The sequence below is a fragment of the Teleopsis dalmanni genome, chromosome X (genome assembly GCF_002237135.1).
Source record: "Teleopsis dalmanni isolate 2A chromosome X, ASM223713v2, whole genome shotgun sequence".
In the NCBI taxonomy this organism is placed as follows: domain Eukaryota; kingdom Metazoa; phylum Arthropoda; class Insecta; order Diptera; family Diopsidae; genus Teleopsis; species Teleopsis dalmanni.
Window position 1 is genome coordinate 30,062,744 of NC_051848.1, and position 16,656 is coordinate 30,079,399.

General features: G+C 30.6%; 2 protein-coding genes across 2 annotated transcripts; one reads left to right on the top strand and one right to left on the bottom strand.

The window, feature by feature from the left end:
* Window positions 1-2,470, bottom strand: LOC119687647 (transmembrane protein 147). Its single transcript, XM_038102052.1, has 4 exons — window positions 2,176-2,470; window positions 1,958-2,099; window positions 1,672-1,893; window positions 1-277 (listed from the first exon to the last, which is right to left on the bottom strand). Exons 1-4 carry the CDS (start codon window positions 2,250-2,252, stop codon window positions 29-31), a joined length of 690 nt encoding a protein of 229 aa, XP_037957980.1. The 5' UTR covers window positions 2,253-2,470; the 3' UTR covers window positions 1-28.
* Window positions 2,471-2,612: 142 nt separating this feature from the next.
* Window positions 2,613-8,072, top strand: LOC119687648 (syntaxin-5). The gene is made up of 2 exons (XM_038102053.1): window positions 2,613-3,831; window positions 6,918-8,072. Exons 1-2 carry the CDS (start codon window positions 3,048-3,050, stop codon window positions 7,661-7,663), a joined length of 1,530 nt encoding a protein of 509 aa, XP_037957981.1. The 5' UTR covers window positions 2,613-3,047; the 3' UTR covers window positions 7,664-8,072.
* The last annotated feature ends 8,584 nt before the right edge of the window (window positions 8,073-16,656 follow it).

Sequence of the window (16,656 nt, forward strand, 5' to 3'; positions counted from 1 at the left end):
GAAATGTTAAATTGAAATAAAATAAAATTTAAAGTCCAATTTTTTGGGCTAAATTTGTATAAATATGTAGAGAAACAAATCCCATTAAAGCAGCGACTAACAATTTCATGGCAATGGAGGCCCATGGTCCAAATGCCAGCACTGCTAGAATACCCTCTAGCCAAACTCCTTTGAATATGGTAATTGCAAGCAGTACTGTCACTAATGGCTTTAGTGACTTATTTAAATCGTGGCGGGTAAATAGCCAAATTAATGTCGCCGTTGTAATATGTTGGATCTGTAAGGATAGAAGAACATTTTTATTAAGAAATTTTATTTTGGATTCGATATTATTTGCTATATTATTAAGCAATAACGAAAATTACTAAAACATTTCAAAATACAAGAAGATAAGCTGATGTTTGAAAAAAAAAATAAGCTGAGAAGAAGATAGAGAGAAGATTACGGCTAGTATTTTTAGTCGAAAATACTTAAAATACTATATACTAGTGAAATAAAAATAATAAGCGTTTTTTTTTTCAAAGATATAACTTACGAATACCAATAGATCTTATATGCACATTTAAATAAATTGTAGAAAAATTTTAATCACAACCCATAACTGCTTCAGAAATCTTTAACAGATACTATTAGTTATTGCTGAAAAAAGTACTGATATTACTAGGAATATCATTATAAAAATCTATAAAGCATTCGAGAATATTTTATTTTGTTATGGAAGCTAATGTGATAGCCATTATTATCGAGCATCATCGTCTCTGCTAAGAATGCATAATATTTAATTCGACCATAGATAAAGTTTTACTCAACAATAAAGTAAAAATCGATACATCGAAAAGAAAAAAAAAACATTTTCTATGCGAAGTCCTGAGTTTTTATGACATATGGTATGTATGCTTTTAAATTAAATTAAACTGGTTTAAATTTTGAAAATTACATTATCCCAACTATATTTTAAAAAACTGTATTTTAAATAATAATTTACAATAGTGTTGGAAGTATATTTGCAATGATAATCGGTCGTTAGCTTTACACACTATAGAGAGTCTATACTTCTCACAATGACTAATTATTGATTAAGGACATTACACTAGACTTGTTTAATAGAGTTTTGTATGTCCGTAATAGATTATATTAGAACTTACAGAAGTCTGGGGCCCATTAGAACTTACAGAAGTTTGGGCCCATTAGAACTTACAGAAGTCTGCGGCCCATTGTGGAATCATTGGCAGATTTCATTACCCACTTCAAACACTACTGCAGACAAAAGTTTAAAAACTTTAAACGTTTTAGCATGTTTAAAGACACGTTAAGACAAATCATTATAGATCCGGTCAAAGAAATACTTAAGGGACAGAGCGCTAAAGCTATACGCGAAAAACGGACAGACTGCTCTACATAGTACTATTTAATCTCAGACTAGTCATTAGCCGTACGGGGCGGTATACAGATCTTAGTTCAATCATCAAATATTCAGCGAAGCTTATAGGGAATACATAAATTAGACAAAGATAAGGAAGGGACTCTGTAGAAACCTCCCAGCTAAAAAAGAGTAAAATTGCGCAGTTGCGCTAACACGGAAAAACCTCAACATAAGATATAAGATAAGACTATACAACTATTTCTAATAATAAAATTAAATTTTTAAATATTAATATAATTTATGCATACCAATAAAACATTTGACTCCACACATTTAAGTATATACACCCAACTGAATTCTGTACCACGCGCACCCACCCAGAGCATAATGCCTCGTGATAAAATTACTTCAGCTGCTGCCCAGCCAATGCCGGCAGTAATCAGTTTACTATGTCCCTTGCCGGGTATTCTTGATAGAATTATAGCAAAACCGAGTAAATCAGCAACATCGACACTTGATCGCAAAAATTCCTATAAAAAGAAATAATAACCATTAAACATCTAGGTTAAGTAAACATTGATTGAATTTTATTACAGCAATAAAATTAAATCCGTCCGACGAACTACTTAAAGTATCAGAATCGAAAAAAGTTGCTAACACAAGCATTTTACAAAGCTGTGTAAATATATAAATGCCACCAGCTTGTATACACTTCCAAAATGCGCCATATTCAGAACTATAAAAATTTTTTTAATTGATTATTTCTCACATTACATTAATAACTAATTGAATTAATGTCTAAATTCACTTACAGGCCAGAGTATTTGTAGGTCATGTAGTATGGCACATAAACGAGCGCAACACAATTACCAAAATGGTACAACGTCATCTTTAATGCTTGATATAATTTGAAATTTTAATACCTTATTATTTTAATACTATCATCTATATAAATAATTTAGAATTTATAAGCATTCGTTCAACTACTGAGCTAAGCACAAAATTCTACGAAAAGTGTCAAAGTGCATGCGACCAATTTGTGTTGAAATGTCTGACGTATACCATTTGACAGCTGTTGCCTTGACAGTACGATTTGCATAGATGAGTAATAAATTTTTAAAATTCCGTGAAAAAATTCCTTATTATTTTTTATATTATACTCTTAACAAATAAATTTTAATATGAATACCATGTAAAAAATAAGTTTTTATATTAAAAATTAAAATTTTGAGTGTGATGTTCAAAATTCATATGAAATTTTTAAAATTTTAATATATTTTTGATGATTGTTTTATAAAGAAAAAACGCGAAGTTGGCAACACTAAGTCTTTAGACACGTATCATCTGTCTTTCAATGAAGTTTGTGGGGTTTTGTATGACAAAAGCAAAAGCAAAAGCCATTAATTATTATATGCAGAAATTTGGTACAATATTGTGTAAAAAAATTTTTAGTTAATTTGAGATGTTTGTTTACTTTACTTGCATATAGTAATAACAAAATAGTTTTGCAGTGCAAAAGACAAATAACCTTGTATAGTAATTTCAAGGAATGAGAGCTACAGAAGTGTAAAATGAACATTCATTAATTAAGCGAAAGTTATAAAATATTTTAAAGTTAATATTTTTTATAAGTTAGCAATTTAGCAAAATATTTTAGGCGTTAACAGCGGCCTTAGATAATGAAATGCAAACACGACGTCGCTTACATCAAACAGAAACAATACTACACACGGGAGGTCAGGACGAGGGATATATTTTATTACCAGCACAACAATACCAGACAGTACAACAACAATATCAAAATCCACTACTAGTTGGAGCTGGTGTTACAGCCGCACCACATACAAATTACTCCACAGCTAATAACAACGACACTGCTTTACTGATAGGTGACGGACATCGTTTACACCAGTCACCAGAAGCGCATACGCAATATAATAACAATAATAATACTGCGGCGAAGAATCTGCCAATCGAAGACGCTGACGACAAGTATTCGAAAGCTAGTCGTCAGTGGAACTTACGTGCGCTTTCTACACGTATACAGGCCACTTCTGGACAAGCATTGCGTACATTTATACAACAGCCCCTAAGTGCAGCTGCGGCCGTTGTGACTGGCAATCATTCTCCCATTGAAAATCACGATTTTAATCAGGATATATCAGGAACATACAACGCATACAAAGCCGAACAGCAGACAAATAAATTACAAAACGATTTAGACGATTCAGATTCAGAGTCGAGTAGTTCGAAGGAAATTGTCTACGTTATGGCCGCAAGAGATCGTACAGGTGAATTTACGAGTGCTATACGTTCACTGCAGTCTCGTAATATATCGCGCGCTGTTTCCATACGCGATCCACGCAAAGCGAAACAAGTGCAAAGCTATTCGGAGTTTATGAATATCGCCAAATACATTGGAAAGAACATTGCCAGCACATATGCCAAATTGGAAAAACTAACTTTATGTAAGTGTGTTAACTATTTTAATTCTATGCTTATTATGTAGATATGCAAATTTTTCAGGCAACTAAAGAATAATTATGAATGTACTAATGTATGTACATGATTGCATATTTAAATCTTGATCGGTGATCGTTTTTAGGTACTAAATAAGTGTTTTAACCAATACGTCTAAATGGTATAAATGGTTAGTCACTTTTTTATTTCTCTGATTCTGCACATTTCCATCGATGAATCCAGGATACCTACTATTACCAAACCCGAAATCTTGGGTGTCGTACGCAATACTTGGTTGAAGAGTCGCAACAACGTGCTGAAAGCAATAAAAGAATAAAGTTAAAGAAATCCTACTACACACATACCAGGCAATAGAGTAATCTATTACGGCTTATACTGCTTTAGTATGTCATAGCTCAGCACTATGCACTTCAACCGATTACCAACGTATGTCGCATATTCCTCATCTTTACGCAGTGTTTTAAATGCTCTATACAAATGAACATAACCGGCTGGTTCCAAAACCATATCTTCATACGGGCCAAACAAATAGACATCTAAATGACGCAACAGTGAATAGTGTGAATAGAGACCTTCTTCCAAGTTGCATACGTTGCTTTTCTTCTTTGTACCAGTGAGGTCGAATAACTTCTTCTAGACTATGGTTGTATTGCAAAAAGTTTCCAAGACGTCTGAATTGATTTTCGGCTATACTCATGGCAGACAGTTATTTATATATCATTTTATGCTTTTACTCATCTGTTTTGATTTTTAGATCCGTCGTATCTCTAAGTTTAGATAGGGGTTCAACATCTCCATTTCGTTGCGCCTTCTTTGTTGTTGTTGTATTCAAACGCTCACCTGAAAGCAAGCACATAAAAGGTTGATAAAATACTGTATAATTGGTTGGGATGAGAAAATTAATATGAAGTAAGGATGGAGTAAGGAAGATGGAACAGGTAGGGATACTGAATTTAAACTGGGTCCACGCGTACATTTATACTTTCTATTATTATCCAATTATTTTATCTTCCTTCTATTAAACGTGACATTAAGATGGCTAGTTTTATTTTTTATTATTAGACAAATTTGTTAATTAAAGAGGTTTCGTAAAGTAGTGTACTACCACAATAAAAATTCATTTTTATATTATTTAATTAATTGATTTTTTTTTAAAGATTTGTTAATAGTTTTTGTAATTAATTTTATTCAAATTTTATTGAGAAAACGAATTTTTTAGTTATGATTAAATCTGGTTTTTGTAGGTACAAATTAGTAATAACATCTGGACAGTTCTGTTATAATAAATTTTTTATTCTCAGTACAATGACAAGTGTTTTTTTTTAGATAGTCAAAATGATGAATAATGGTAAATTTTAATAGTTCGTTATAGAACATAAGTTTTGATATTTTTTTAAATAATTATTTACCGTTTCATTGTTTCAGACAATTTATTGAAACGATTTTCAATAGTTAATAGCAAAAACATGCTATTGTAAACAAACTAAAAATTGGTTTTTCAATATTTATTGGAAGGGGTGCGTAGAACCTCTCTGGGATCGTCTGGTATCACTAGAACCATAATGAGAACTAATTTAGTACTGTTTTAACGATATTTTCTTTGGGTGTATATACTCGTATATTTCTAATAACTTCAACATGACTTTATATCAAATCTATCGACATAATGCAATTTTGTAAAAAATGGAACTGTCGTTATTGTCATTGTTAGACCCTAATCATTGAAGATCAGAATTAGTTGAAAATAAAAAATATTGTTTCAATATAAATTGTGTGAACATACATCTTTTATACTCCGGCAAAATTTGAATCCAATGTATCAGTCATATAGTTCTGACTTTGTCACGTTTGATTATGTTATCATTTTTCTCTATCTGTTAATTTTTTTAGTGAAAGCTAAAAGATTTTCTAAACAGAAGTATTCGCCATCGAAGGATATGCACAGATTTTTCTTTACAAAGCTATCAGAGAAACATAACCATAATATCCGTCAGTTCAGTAGCGATTTGAGCATTAAGCTCCTATGAAGTTGATCCTAACTTATTATTGGGGTATCTTCAGAAATTAAATTAGCTAGACAGCAAGAAAAGTGAGCTTTCACTCGATTCTTGGACATGCAGTTATCCATAAAAATAAGACAGCTGATTAACTTGTTGTCGGTCTCTATGGTGATAATCGAGCGTCAACTAAACTGCAACATAAAATTACAAACCAAAATGAGTATAAGGGCGAGTGCTTAGGTAGCAAGAAAGTCAAGAGAGGCAGAAACTCTTCGCAATCTTTAAAGGTTTGAAACAAACTAAATTACTATTCGGTAACTATAATAGCAAGACTTAATTTTGGTTTATGCACTTACTCAACAATATCATAAATTAAATACATATATTAAGTTATGCCAGTCACTATAAAGGGATGCCTGAGCTTCAATTCTAAGGTGTAGATACTGCGACGAAGAAGCTGAATCGTGAAATTTGCTTTAAGAAGACGCTAAAGAAGATATATTGAAATTCCTATACCACTTAGAAGTATTATCCCAAATAAGGTTGAAATTGTTATTACATTTTCTTGATGTATTTTAATATGTCATTAGGACTATATTTTAATATATATGGAAGATGGTAGTGTAAGTTCAGGTAAAACCATAAGTCGTTCTAATGACCATATGTCAATCGTTTGCTTTTAATCTTAATCCCAAAACATTCTATTCATAGAACAGGTACTTTAAATCTTAAAATGATCAATTAAAAGAAAATTACTTATTAAAGTTGAGTTGTAATTTTTTTTATGAAATATTTTATTTATTTCTTTTTTATAGAACAGTTAGAATTTGTTTTTAAATAACATCTTGAATTGGAGTCAATGCTACCCTAGTAGCAAAAAAATTATAAAAAACCAGTCTATAGTGTGTTACATAAAACTACTTGATATAAAAAAATAATTTTATTTATTGTATGTTTACAATAAATTATATATATTTTTAATTTATTGTAAGAGAAAAGATTTAATGAATAATTTTTATATATAGAAAAATTTTTCTGTACAATATAAATTAATTGACTTTTATTTATTTTAGTGGCCAAAAAGAAGAGCTTGTTCGATGATAGATCACAAGAAATCCAGGAATTGACTTATATAATCAAAGGTGATCTGAGTGCACTGAATCAACAAATTGCTCGTCTACAAGATATCTCCAAGGACCAGAAGCGTACTAATAATGGCAAACATCTCGTCTCACATTCCTCAAATATGGTTTTAGCTTTACAATCAAAATTAGCAAGCATGAGCACTGATTTTAAGCAAATACTTGAAGTGCGTACCGAAAATCTCAAGCAACAAAAAAATCGAAGAGATCAATTCAGTCAGGGACCAGTACCAGTTAATTCCGTCTCATCAACGACAGCGAAACAAGGATCATTACTGCTTAGCGAAGAGAATCAGGCAGTTAGCATTGATATGTCAGCTAGCGATACAACGCCATTACTTGGACCGCCCGCACGTATACAAACACAACAACAGATTGCACTATACGATGAATCCGATAATTATGTCCAACAGCGCGCCGAAACTATGCAAAACATTGAATCCACTATTGTTGAGTTGGGTGGTATTTTCCAACAATTGGCGCATATGGTTAAAGAGCAAGAAGAGATTGTAGAACGGATCGATACGAATATACAGGACGCCGAAATGAATATTGATGCTGCACATAGTGAGATATTGAAGTACTTCCAATCGGTATCAAAAAATCGTTGGCTAATGATTAAAATTTTTGGTGTTTTAATATTTTTCTTTATATTTTTTGTTGTCTTCTTGACATAATAACAAATTTGTCAAACCCTGGTATACAAATACACCACAAACACATACACACATACACACTTAGTTGCATTTTAACATTAATACCTAACTATTCGCATAGATATTTTAATTTTATTAATTTTATTTTTGTCTACAAAATTAGTACAATCCTTTTTGTTATTGAAAAATTCATGTCCGCAAAATTTAAAATTTCCAACTAAGCTTATTTTGATATTTATCTGTAATTCTACAAAATTTTCCACACGCGAATGAATTCAAAATAAAAAATTAATAAAAAACCCTATTGTAAAATAAAATTCATATATAAAATTGTTTTTAAATTATTAAGGACTACTTATGTGATTTTTTCAAAAGTAAAAATGTAACTATAATATTTATTATTAATGAAATAAAAAATAAATTGTATATATAACTGTATTTAATTGTAGAATCTACTAGAATTGATGCAGTGCATTTTATAGCTCTATATTCGAAAGTGTTTCGTTAATATGTATAATAAAAATTATAATATATAGCAATTTATTGATGCTTTTATATATTCTTTATTATTCTAAAATATACATGGGGGTCTGTTATCTAATAAATATATTTAAAAATATATTCTAATTTTATTTTTGTTCTTCAAATTTGATTATTTTTTATTTATCAAGTAATCAAGTAATTGACGTTGAAAAAAAAAACTAAATTCATCCAGTTCAATTTATATTTTCTAAAAGTACGTTCCTTCTGTTAGCCAAATCTTAGCAATCACAGAGAGAATGCGTGTTTGTTTCTTTTTCGTCCAATTTTTCGCAACTTCTACAAAAAGTGTTGAACGAAAGGCGCAATTTATTTCCATATCGTTGTTGTTATTGTTGTAACCCGCTGGGACTTGTAAGCAGATAATATGAAAGGATAGATAATACGATTACATCGATGGGTAGTTATTGGGGGTGTTGGAGAGGCGGAATGAGGAAAAGGGGTGGTTTAGATGGGTGGGATTTGATAGAACATTAACCTGTGTCCAGACGGAGAAATCTGGCCACTTCAATGGAGTGGGTCCAAAGGTCAATAGGACGGAGGTTTGTGTGCGTTGTAAAATAGGAGAGCAGATGGACGATGTCTTTGAGAGTAGAGCAGGAGTTTGGGCACACATTGGGAATAGACGTGTTAATGCATGATAAGTAACTGTTTAACACTAAGCTATATCTTGATCTCAATTGAGATAGGACATTTTTTGCTGCACGACGTCATTTTTCCAGAGAGATTTATTTATTTAACATAACGAAATATTCAAACAAATTTAACATAGCTGGAGATATAAATTGCAAGGATCAGTTTAATTGGATAACTTACTAACAACCTGAAATAGCATTGCATTACAGCTTTGAAACCATAACGGCATCCATAACGTAAAAGAGTTGCCAGCAAAAAACAATATATTAAAAAATGTATCTATCTTATTATATATAACTTTGAAAGAATATACTTCTAGGAGGCAATTTTATATACATATATGGTCATATGCTAAAATTGAAATAAAATAAGCTACTTGTTATAATATGCGATTAAAAAATTAGAGAGATTCCTAATAGATGTTCATAGATGGATGACCAAATCAACAGCAAAAACCAAACCAATAATGAAAAATGGGACGTTAAATGTCAAAAGTGATTGAATGTGTTCATGTGCCAACGCAGAATAGACGTATATATATTAAGACCCACAACGAGTCTTAATATATATATAATGCACAAATTTATAAATATTTTTTACTGATTCTTTCTAATGGTGTTTAGAATTTTGGAGTAAGAACCAGCCTTCACACTAGACAGACATATATTCAATGATAGAACAAATTAGTAAGACTTCTCTATAAATATAATTTATACTATACATTAAAAGGTTTAAATGTTTAAATATTTTATTGAATGTTTTATAGGCTTAATGTCATGTACACCAATTGATCAGATTTATGTCACAATATGGCAGAAATAGAGCTTGTTAGCAAACATTGATATTTTATGAACTAGTAGAGATAATCAAATGATATAAATACTTATTGTAGGCGCCCATCGGAACCTCTCAACCATTGAACCCAAGCATAGTTAAGTTTTCTATCTTTTTAAATATCTCAATAGGATACTCAAAGTGGTATATATAGTCTACTATTTTTGCTAAAGGAATTCGTTACATCCCGTCTATTGCTTTCTCTACCTCTCTTACATAATTTTTGTACTAAAATTGTATTATATTTAAAAAAACTATTTTTACTTACATATATTATATTATGTTATCTATATTTTTACACATATATGACTATAGTCTTGTGTAAAAATTGGGGTTGCTCCGGCTTTTAGTTTTTGAGTTACAGTAGACTGTAACACATATTTTTCGGGTAATTCTGGCGTTCGAAATGTTCTCTTTTCTAGATATTTTATTTCTCACAAAAAATTAAATTACATAAAAATTTTTTTATAATTTTGTATATTTACAATAAGACCTAGATATTAATTTTTAAATAACGATATCATTACGTAGGGACGAAATATTGGATATACTTTTTATTTTGTTGATAAGCTACTCATATAAAAATCTGAAATTAGAACTCTAATTGATCTAATATCATATGTTATACACTCTATGCATCCATTATGCTTGTAATTTGAGATATAGTGCAATATAGTGTATGAAGCTACATTCGAAAAAAAACAAAAAGAGGTACTTCAATACTTTATAATCCAATCCAAAAAAAAATTTTTAATATAATTTTTACTTTTATGAAATATAAATTTTGGTTACAAAATAGTGCAATTCAGACAACTACAGGCACGAACTAAGAATTATACAAATGTTTCTAAAAGTTTGATAAAATGTTCATCAATAATGAAACCGTACAGATGCGCAGGGTGTACTACTTGTTAAAGCAAAAGAGTTTCGGAAAAAGGAAATAAAACATTCTTCGTCATATTTACATAAATTATATTAAACAGTTAACACCATATAAGTTTACATAAGATCTTATATAGCTTTCATGGCTTCAAATTAGAATTAAATTGCTTTAATATAGCACTAAAGTGCTTTATCATAGCACTTTCATAAATTATTTTATTCGCTTTGAAATTCAATGACATACAATATGACCTAATCACTTGCTTAACTTGCTTGACTATAACAACCTTAATAAGTGTTATAAGCCATCTTAATGGAACTACGCATACTGTTCAACGTCCTTTGCACGGATAGCAAACGTAAACATTGCGGCATGAATACAATATCTTATGTGGCTTTCTGAAGTTGCTTTCTAATCGGCATAAAAATTATGGTCTCATTGGCTTAATTTAGGATTTGTTGCAGTATAAATATCTAGCCAATGATGGCGTGATCAGGTGAAAAACTGTCCTATTAGAACCAATCATTAAGTTGGTGTGGTACGCTTGAAAGTACTTTGTACGAAATTGGTATTAGGCTGAGGAAATGCTCGAGTCTACTTTTTATAAAATAGAACAGAGATTACTGTGATTCTAATCGTTAGAGAAGTTTTTAATAGTCGCTATATGCTAACACGCATTTTGTTATGGTTACGTGATGAAATCACATTACCATCTTTTTTGATTAGGTACCATCGTCATATAACAGTTTGGAGAAATGTTTCTTCATACATTTGAAGTGTATTTTCCATCAATCACGATGTGATCAATCTAATTTCTTGTTGAGTGATCGGAGATAGACACGCAAACTCGTGAATAAAGCCACCATGAGGACTTTAAAGCAAGTTGTCGTCTTTAAGGTCCTGTTCTTACGACCGTTTATATCAACGGAGTAGACCAAATCAATGAAAAATTGTGCGCGTGATATGCGTTTCTTTCAATATCAAATTCAGCAAATTTCGGAGAGGAAACTGAAATACCAAAAAGTAAAATTTATCGAATTTCGACCGAAGATATGAGTAAATATAAAGCCTGTAAAGCTTTTTGGCACTCACTCCGAAGCAGTCCAGTTACAGTTACTTATCTGTAAGCGTTACTTATTATAAATGATGTTGGTGTTTCTAATATGTGCCGAAAAGTACTTTAGAGTGCAGAATATGAAAGCTACCAGAAGAGTCAAAAGAGATAAAAGTATACTTTCACAAGAGAGAAATCAAGACAACGCTAATAGTTTTCTTTGATTCTAACCGATTTAAAGGATATTGTTAAACGTGGTTTCGATCCAAATGATTAGAAGGTGATTGCAGAATATCAAATTGACGTTCTGTAATGATTTTGAATCGAAATATCTAGAGATAGTCAGTTAATTTTAATTACATAATACTGCGCCTTCACACAAATCCTTCATAGTGCGTGAGTACCATTGAACAGTGTTGTGTGTATTCACTTAATTTGGCTCAATGCGATAAAAAACCTTTTGAAAATATCGTTAAACGGTTTAAGTGCGGTGTTGACTTATAAGAAGACTGTTCTAAATAAACTAAAATAAAGAATCAATGTAAGAAACTCTTTGTATTTTATTGTAGTTAGCTTTATTGGATCTGGGATACTTATAAGAAAACTGTTCTAAATAAACTAAAATAAAGGATCAATGTAAGAAACTCTTTGCATATTTTTTGTAGTTAGCTTTATTGGATCTGGGATACTTATAAGAAGACTGTTCTAAATAAACTAAAATAAAGGATCAATGTAAGAACCTCTTTGTATATTTTTTTGTAGTTAGCCTTATTGGATCTGGGATACTTATAAGAAGACTGTTCTAAATAAACTAAAATAAGGAATCAATGTAAGAACCTCTTTGTATATTTTTTTGTAGTTAGCCTTATTGGATCTGGGATACTTATAAGAAGACTGTTTTAAATAAACTAAAATTAAGGATCAATGTAAGAAACTCTTTGTATTTTTTTTTTTTAGAGTTAGCTCTATTGGATCTGGGTTACTTATAAGAGGGTTGTTTTAAATAAACTAAAATAAAGGATCAATGTAAGAAACTCTTTGTAAATTTTTTGTAGTTAGCTTTATTGGATCTGGGATACTTATAAGAAAACTGTTTTAAATAAACTAAAATAAAGGATCACTGTAAGAACCTCTTTGTACATTTTTTTGTAGTTAGCCTTATTGGATCTGGGATACTTATAAGAAGACTGTTCTAAATAAACTAAAATAAGGTATCAATGTAAGAAACTCTTTGTATTTGTTTTGTAGTTAGCTTTATTGGATCTGGGATACTTATAAGAAGACTGTATTAAATAAACTTAAATAAAGGATCAATGTAAGAAACTCTTTGTATATTTTTTTGTAGTTAGCTTTATTGGATCTAGGATAGTTTGTAATATAAAGTTGTGCGGTATATCAGTAAATTCCATTTAAGTACTCGTGAGCTTAATCTTTAATTTTATTTTTTTCATCACTATTTGTTTTTAATAATAATTTTCTGAAGCAACATTTTGTAAACATATAATTTCAAATTTTTAAAATGTCCTTAAAATTTTAATATCTTACATTAAGACCGAAAAGTTTTCGGAAATTCTCATTTAAAATTCGCGCGCTGTATATTTTTCGATATTTTAAGTTTATGTAGTTTGGCAGCAATTAAGGAAAATTACTATGCAAAAAATGAGCGCGATCTGTCAGACAGTTCGTTTACGGCAGCTGTTGAAACCAGTTCACCTCAGTAGTGCGTTGCGAAAAAAACAATGGAAAAAAATATTGAACAAAGAGTTTGCATCAAATTTTGTGTTTCGAACGAAATTTCGTGTGCAGAATCGTTGCGAATGCTACAAAAGGCTTATGGGGAATCAGTTTTATCGAAAACTCAAGTTTATGAGTGGTACAAAGCCTTTCAGGACGGTCGTACGACCGTCGAAGACATTTCGCAACGCACTACTGAGGTGAACTGGTTTCAACAGCTGCCGTAAACGAACTGTCTGACAGATCGCGCTCATTTTTGGCATAGTAAGTAAGGACAGTGCTGCCAAACTACATAAACTTAAAATATCGAAAAATATACAGCGCGCGAATTTTAAATGAGAATTTCCGAAAACTTTTCAGTCTTAATGTATAATATTCTTTGCGTATATATCAGAAACTAATAAGTTTTAATTAGACCGTTAAATTTAAATTATACGTTAGACTCCTAGCTTATCTGAGAGATACAAATACACTCAAAATTTATATGGTACAAATACGCAGGGGGATTTGTGCCGCGTGCCGGTATTGAATGAAAATAAACTCAACTTCCCTATTTGCAAATCGAGTAAAAAATTGTGAACTCATTTAATTCTGAGTACTACGCCTGCATTTTGAGCACTTAATGGTAAACAATAGCTAAAATGGTCAGAATGGGCGACATTATAAATACCCTATATAATATCAAGTTATGTATATATATTTATACGTATATATATTGCAATACATACATCATCATCCATAGTTATGATATACAGTCTATGTAGAATCTAAGCGTGTTTTACGACATTTCTCCATTCTTCTCTAGTTTGGCTTTTATCTTCCAGTTATCAACACATGCCTGCGCAACATATTAGTCATATGATGGCTTAGAACGATTTCAAATAAAGAGTTATGAAGAATAATATACCAAATAAACGTAAACAAAGAGAGAAGAAGAAAGAAGTATGATTGTATTGGACACACATTGCGTAAGCCTTATGAAGATATTGCGCATGGTGCACTTACTTGGAACCTTCAAGGGACTAGGCGCAGAGGCAGACCAGCAACGGCCTGGAGAAAGAGAGTTCAGCAGGAGATGGGCAAATCGTTTAACGAGTTGAAAGCAATAGCACAAAATAGAAACCAGTGGAAAACTTTAATAGACCCCTTAAGTTGCTAATGGAGTATGGATATAATATATCTTTCAGTTAATGACATTCATATCTCTCAGATCTTGTGGAACACTGTCACTTCATATCTTTCTCGGACTCGTCGGTTTGACGATGCATAAAGTATATGCTAAAATAAATATAAAGTATAAAATACAAAAAGGGGGGAGGGCAAATATGCTCACTTAATTAGTTTTGAGCCTTTCTGTTGACTAACAAAAAGTCACTTGAATGAAGTTTCGGCCAATATCGGAAAGGAAAATAAGTTTTTAGAAATCTGGCTTATTCTCATAGACCAACTTCAAGGAAAACAATTTTTTATTTTCGTCAAGGCATATCAAATAAAGTGCTTTCGTTAAGCATGAAAAATTATTATTTGTAAATGATCTGAGATCTTATAAATAATTGCACTTCCATCTCATGTGTGACCAGAAACATAAGTAGAGTAAGAGCTTTCGAAAAACAGCTAATTAATGAATTATCTTGACATCATTCGTTCTGCCGCTTCTCTTTGATATCTGTGTTTGTTTGCCATATTTAATTGTCTATTCTAAATTCTTTATTCAAAATTGTTATTTTTAATTAAATTAATTTTTTTTTTGCTTAATTATGTACTATTGTGAACTATTATTTATTGCATAAATATTATTTCTTTCTTTTTTTTTGTTAGTTTCCAAGTTAGTTCAGATGCAACAGAAGGGTTTATTCTTTACGCATTTTTGTAAATATTAAAAAAAAAAGTAATTGGTGTGTTTTTTAAAAGTACTTAAATTTCACTTAATTCATTTGGGTGCTTCTGATATTGAAGTCCTTCGATTTTATAAAATTTATTTATTGCATTATAGTGAGGTTTCACAAAGTTGTGAACTACAACAACAAAAACTCTTTATTATTTTATTTTTTATTATTTTAATTAATTGAATTTTTGGCTGACCATACAGATAACATATTTCGAGTATTGTCAAATACCCATCATCAGTGGTCTTGTAATTATTTCTTGTATTTAATTATTCGTAAATAGTTTTTTGAGACTCCTATATTGTCAAATATCCATCATCAGTGGTCTTGTAATTATTTCTTGTATTTAATTATTCGTAAATAGTTTTTTGAGACTCCTAGTACCAGGGATTGAACTCGTGCCCTGCCAAATTTAAAGCTCAGAGTCAGCATTTATTAGTTAACTGACCCAAAGCCTCAATTAACTTTTATATTTTTCTGGAGTTTGGTTAATTTGTAATTTGCTGTGTTTATATTAGAACGAAATTACAAACAAGCTGTAGAATAATTGGATTGGATTAATTAAAATTATAATATTATAGGAGCTAAACACTGGTTCAATAAACCCGCACACGTATTACTTAATATCTATTAAGTACACTTCAACAATAGTAATAAATTACCAAGTAGTGAAGATTATACTACTTATATCGAATAAAGGATGTTTTTAAAATTAAAAAAAATATTTTTTTAATTGTTAAATTTCAATACTATTCTGTTTATTGTATTATTGTAAAATTAAAATATTATTGTAAAAAGACTTTACCACTTAGGTGTGGGCAGATCCACAGACTGGGCAAACTTTATAATTCTGTAATCTGCAACAACAAATTCCAAACTGTGCTTAAATTCAACAAAAACTTAAAAATAAATTCTATCTAGTCGCAGTGTAGTATATTGTCTTCTACTAAAAATAAGAGCTCTCCTGAAATAAAGTTATCGTCTTGTATTTGTAGTGTGCACTATAAATGCACTCAAATGTAAGTTGAGTTAAAACGTAAATGAGTTAAGTGAAAAATGCGCCGACATAAAAAAAAAATACACCAAAGCAAACAATCATATTGTATTTTCAAATTGCACTAAATTATTTCACACTCAAATGTTATGTTAATTTTTGAGTAAACTTTAAAATCGTTAACATTATACTGTTATCACTATGTGGGAGGTGCATGAGATGAGGTTGGAAATGTTAAGTATGCTGCCAATATAACAGTTTATTGACGTTACTCTGTTCTTTATAGTGTTTGACATGCTACTTTAATTCTCTGCTATTGAGTGTGGCGCTACAGTTTAATGTATATTTGCATTATTTTACATGTTATATTTTATTAATTTATATTTTGCAGTTTGTTGTGTTGTTGTTATTGCTGCCGCTATTGTTTTTGCTGTAGCTTCTGTATTTGTATGT

Bases quoted from the DNA above. Each gene is read 5' to 3' on its own strand.
- LOC119687647 (XM_038102052.1), bottom strand. From the start codon at position 2,252: ATGACGTTGTACCATTTTGGTAATTGTGTTGCGCTCGTTTATGTGCCA. The intron at 2,100-2,175 runs GTAAGTGAATTT...AAATTTTTATAG, and splicing joins ACCTACAAATACTCTGGCCT to TTCTGAATATGGCGCATTTT. The intron at 1,894-1,957 runs GTAATAAAATTC...TTCTTTTTATAG, and splicing joins ACGGATTTAATTTTATTGCT to GAATTTTTGCGATCAAGTGT.
- LOC119687648 (XM_038102053.1), top strand. From the start codon at position 3,048: ATGCAAACACGACGTCGCTTACATCAAACAGAAACAATACTACACACG. The intron at 3,832-6,917 runs GTAAGTGTGTTA...TATTTATTTTAG, and splicing joins ATTGGAAAAACTAACTTTAT to TGGCCAAAAAGAAGAGCTTG.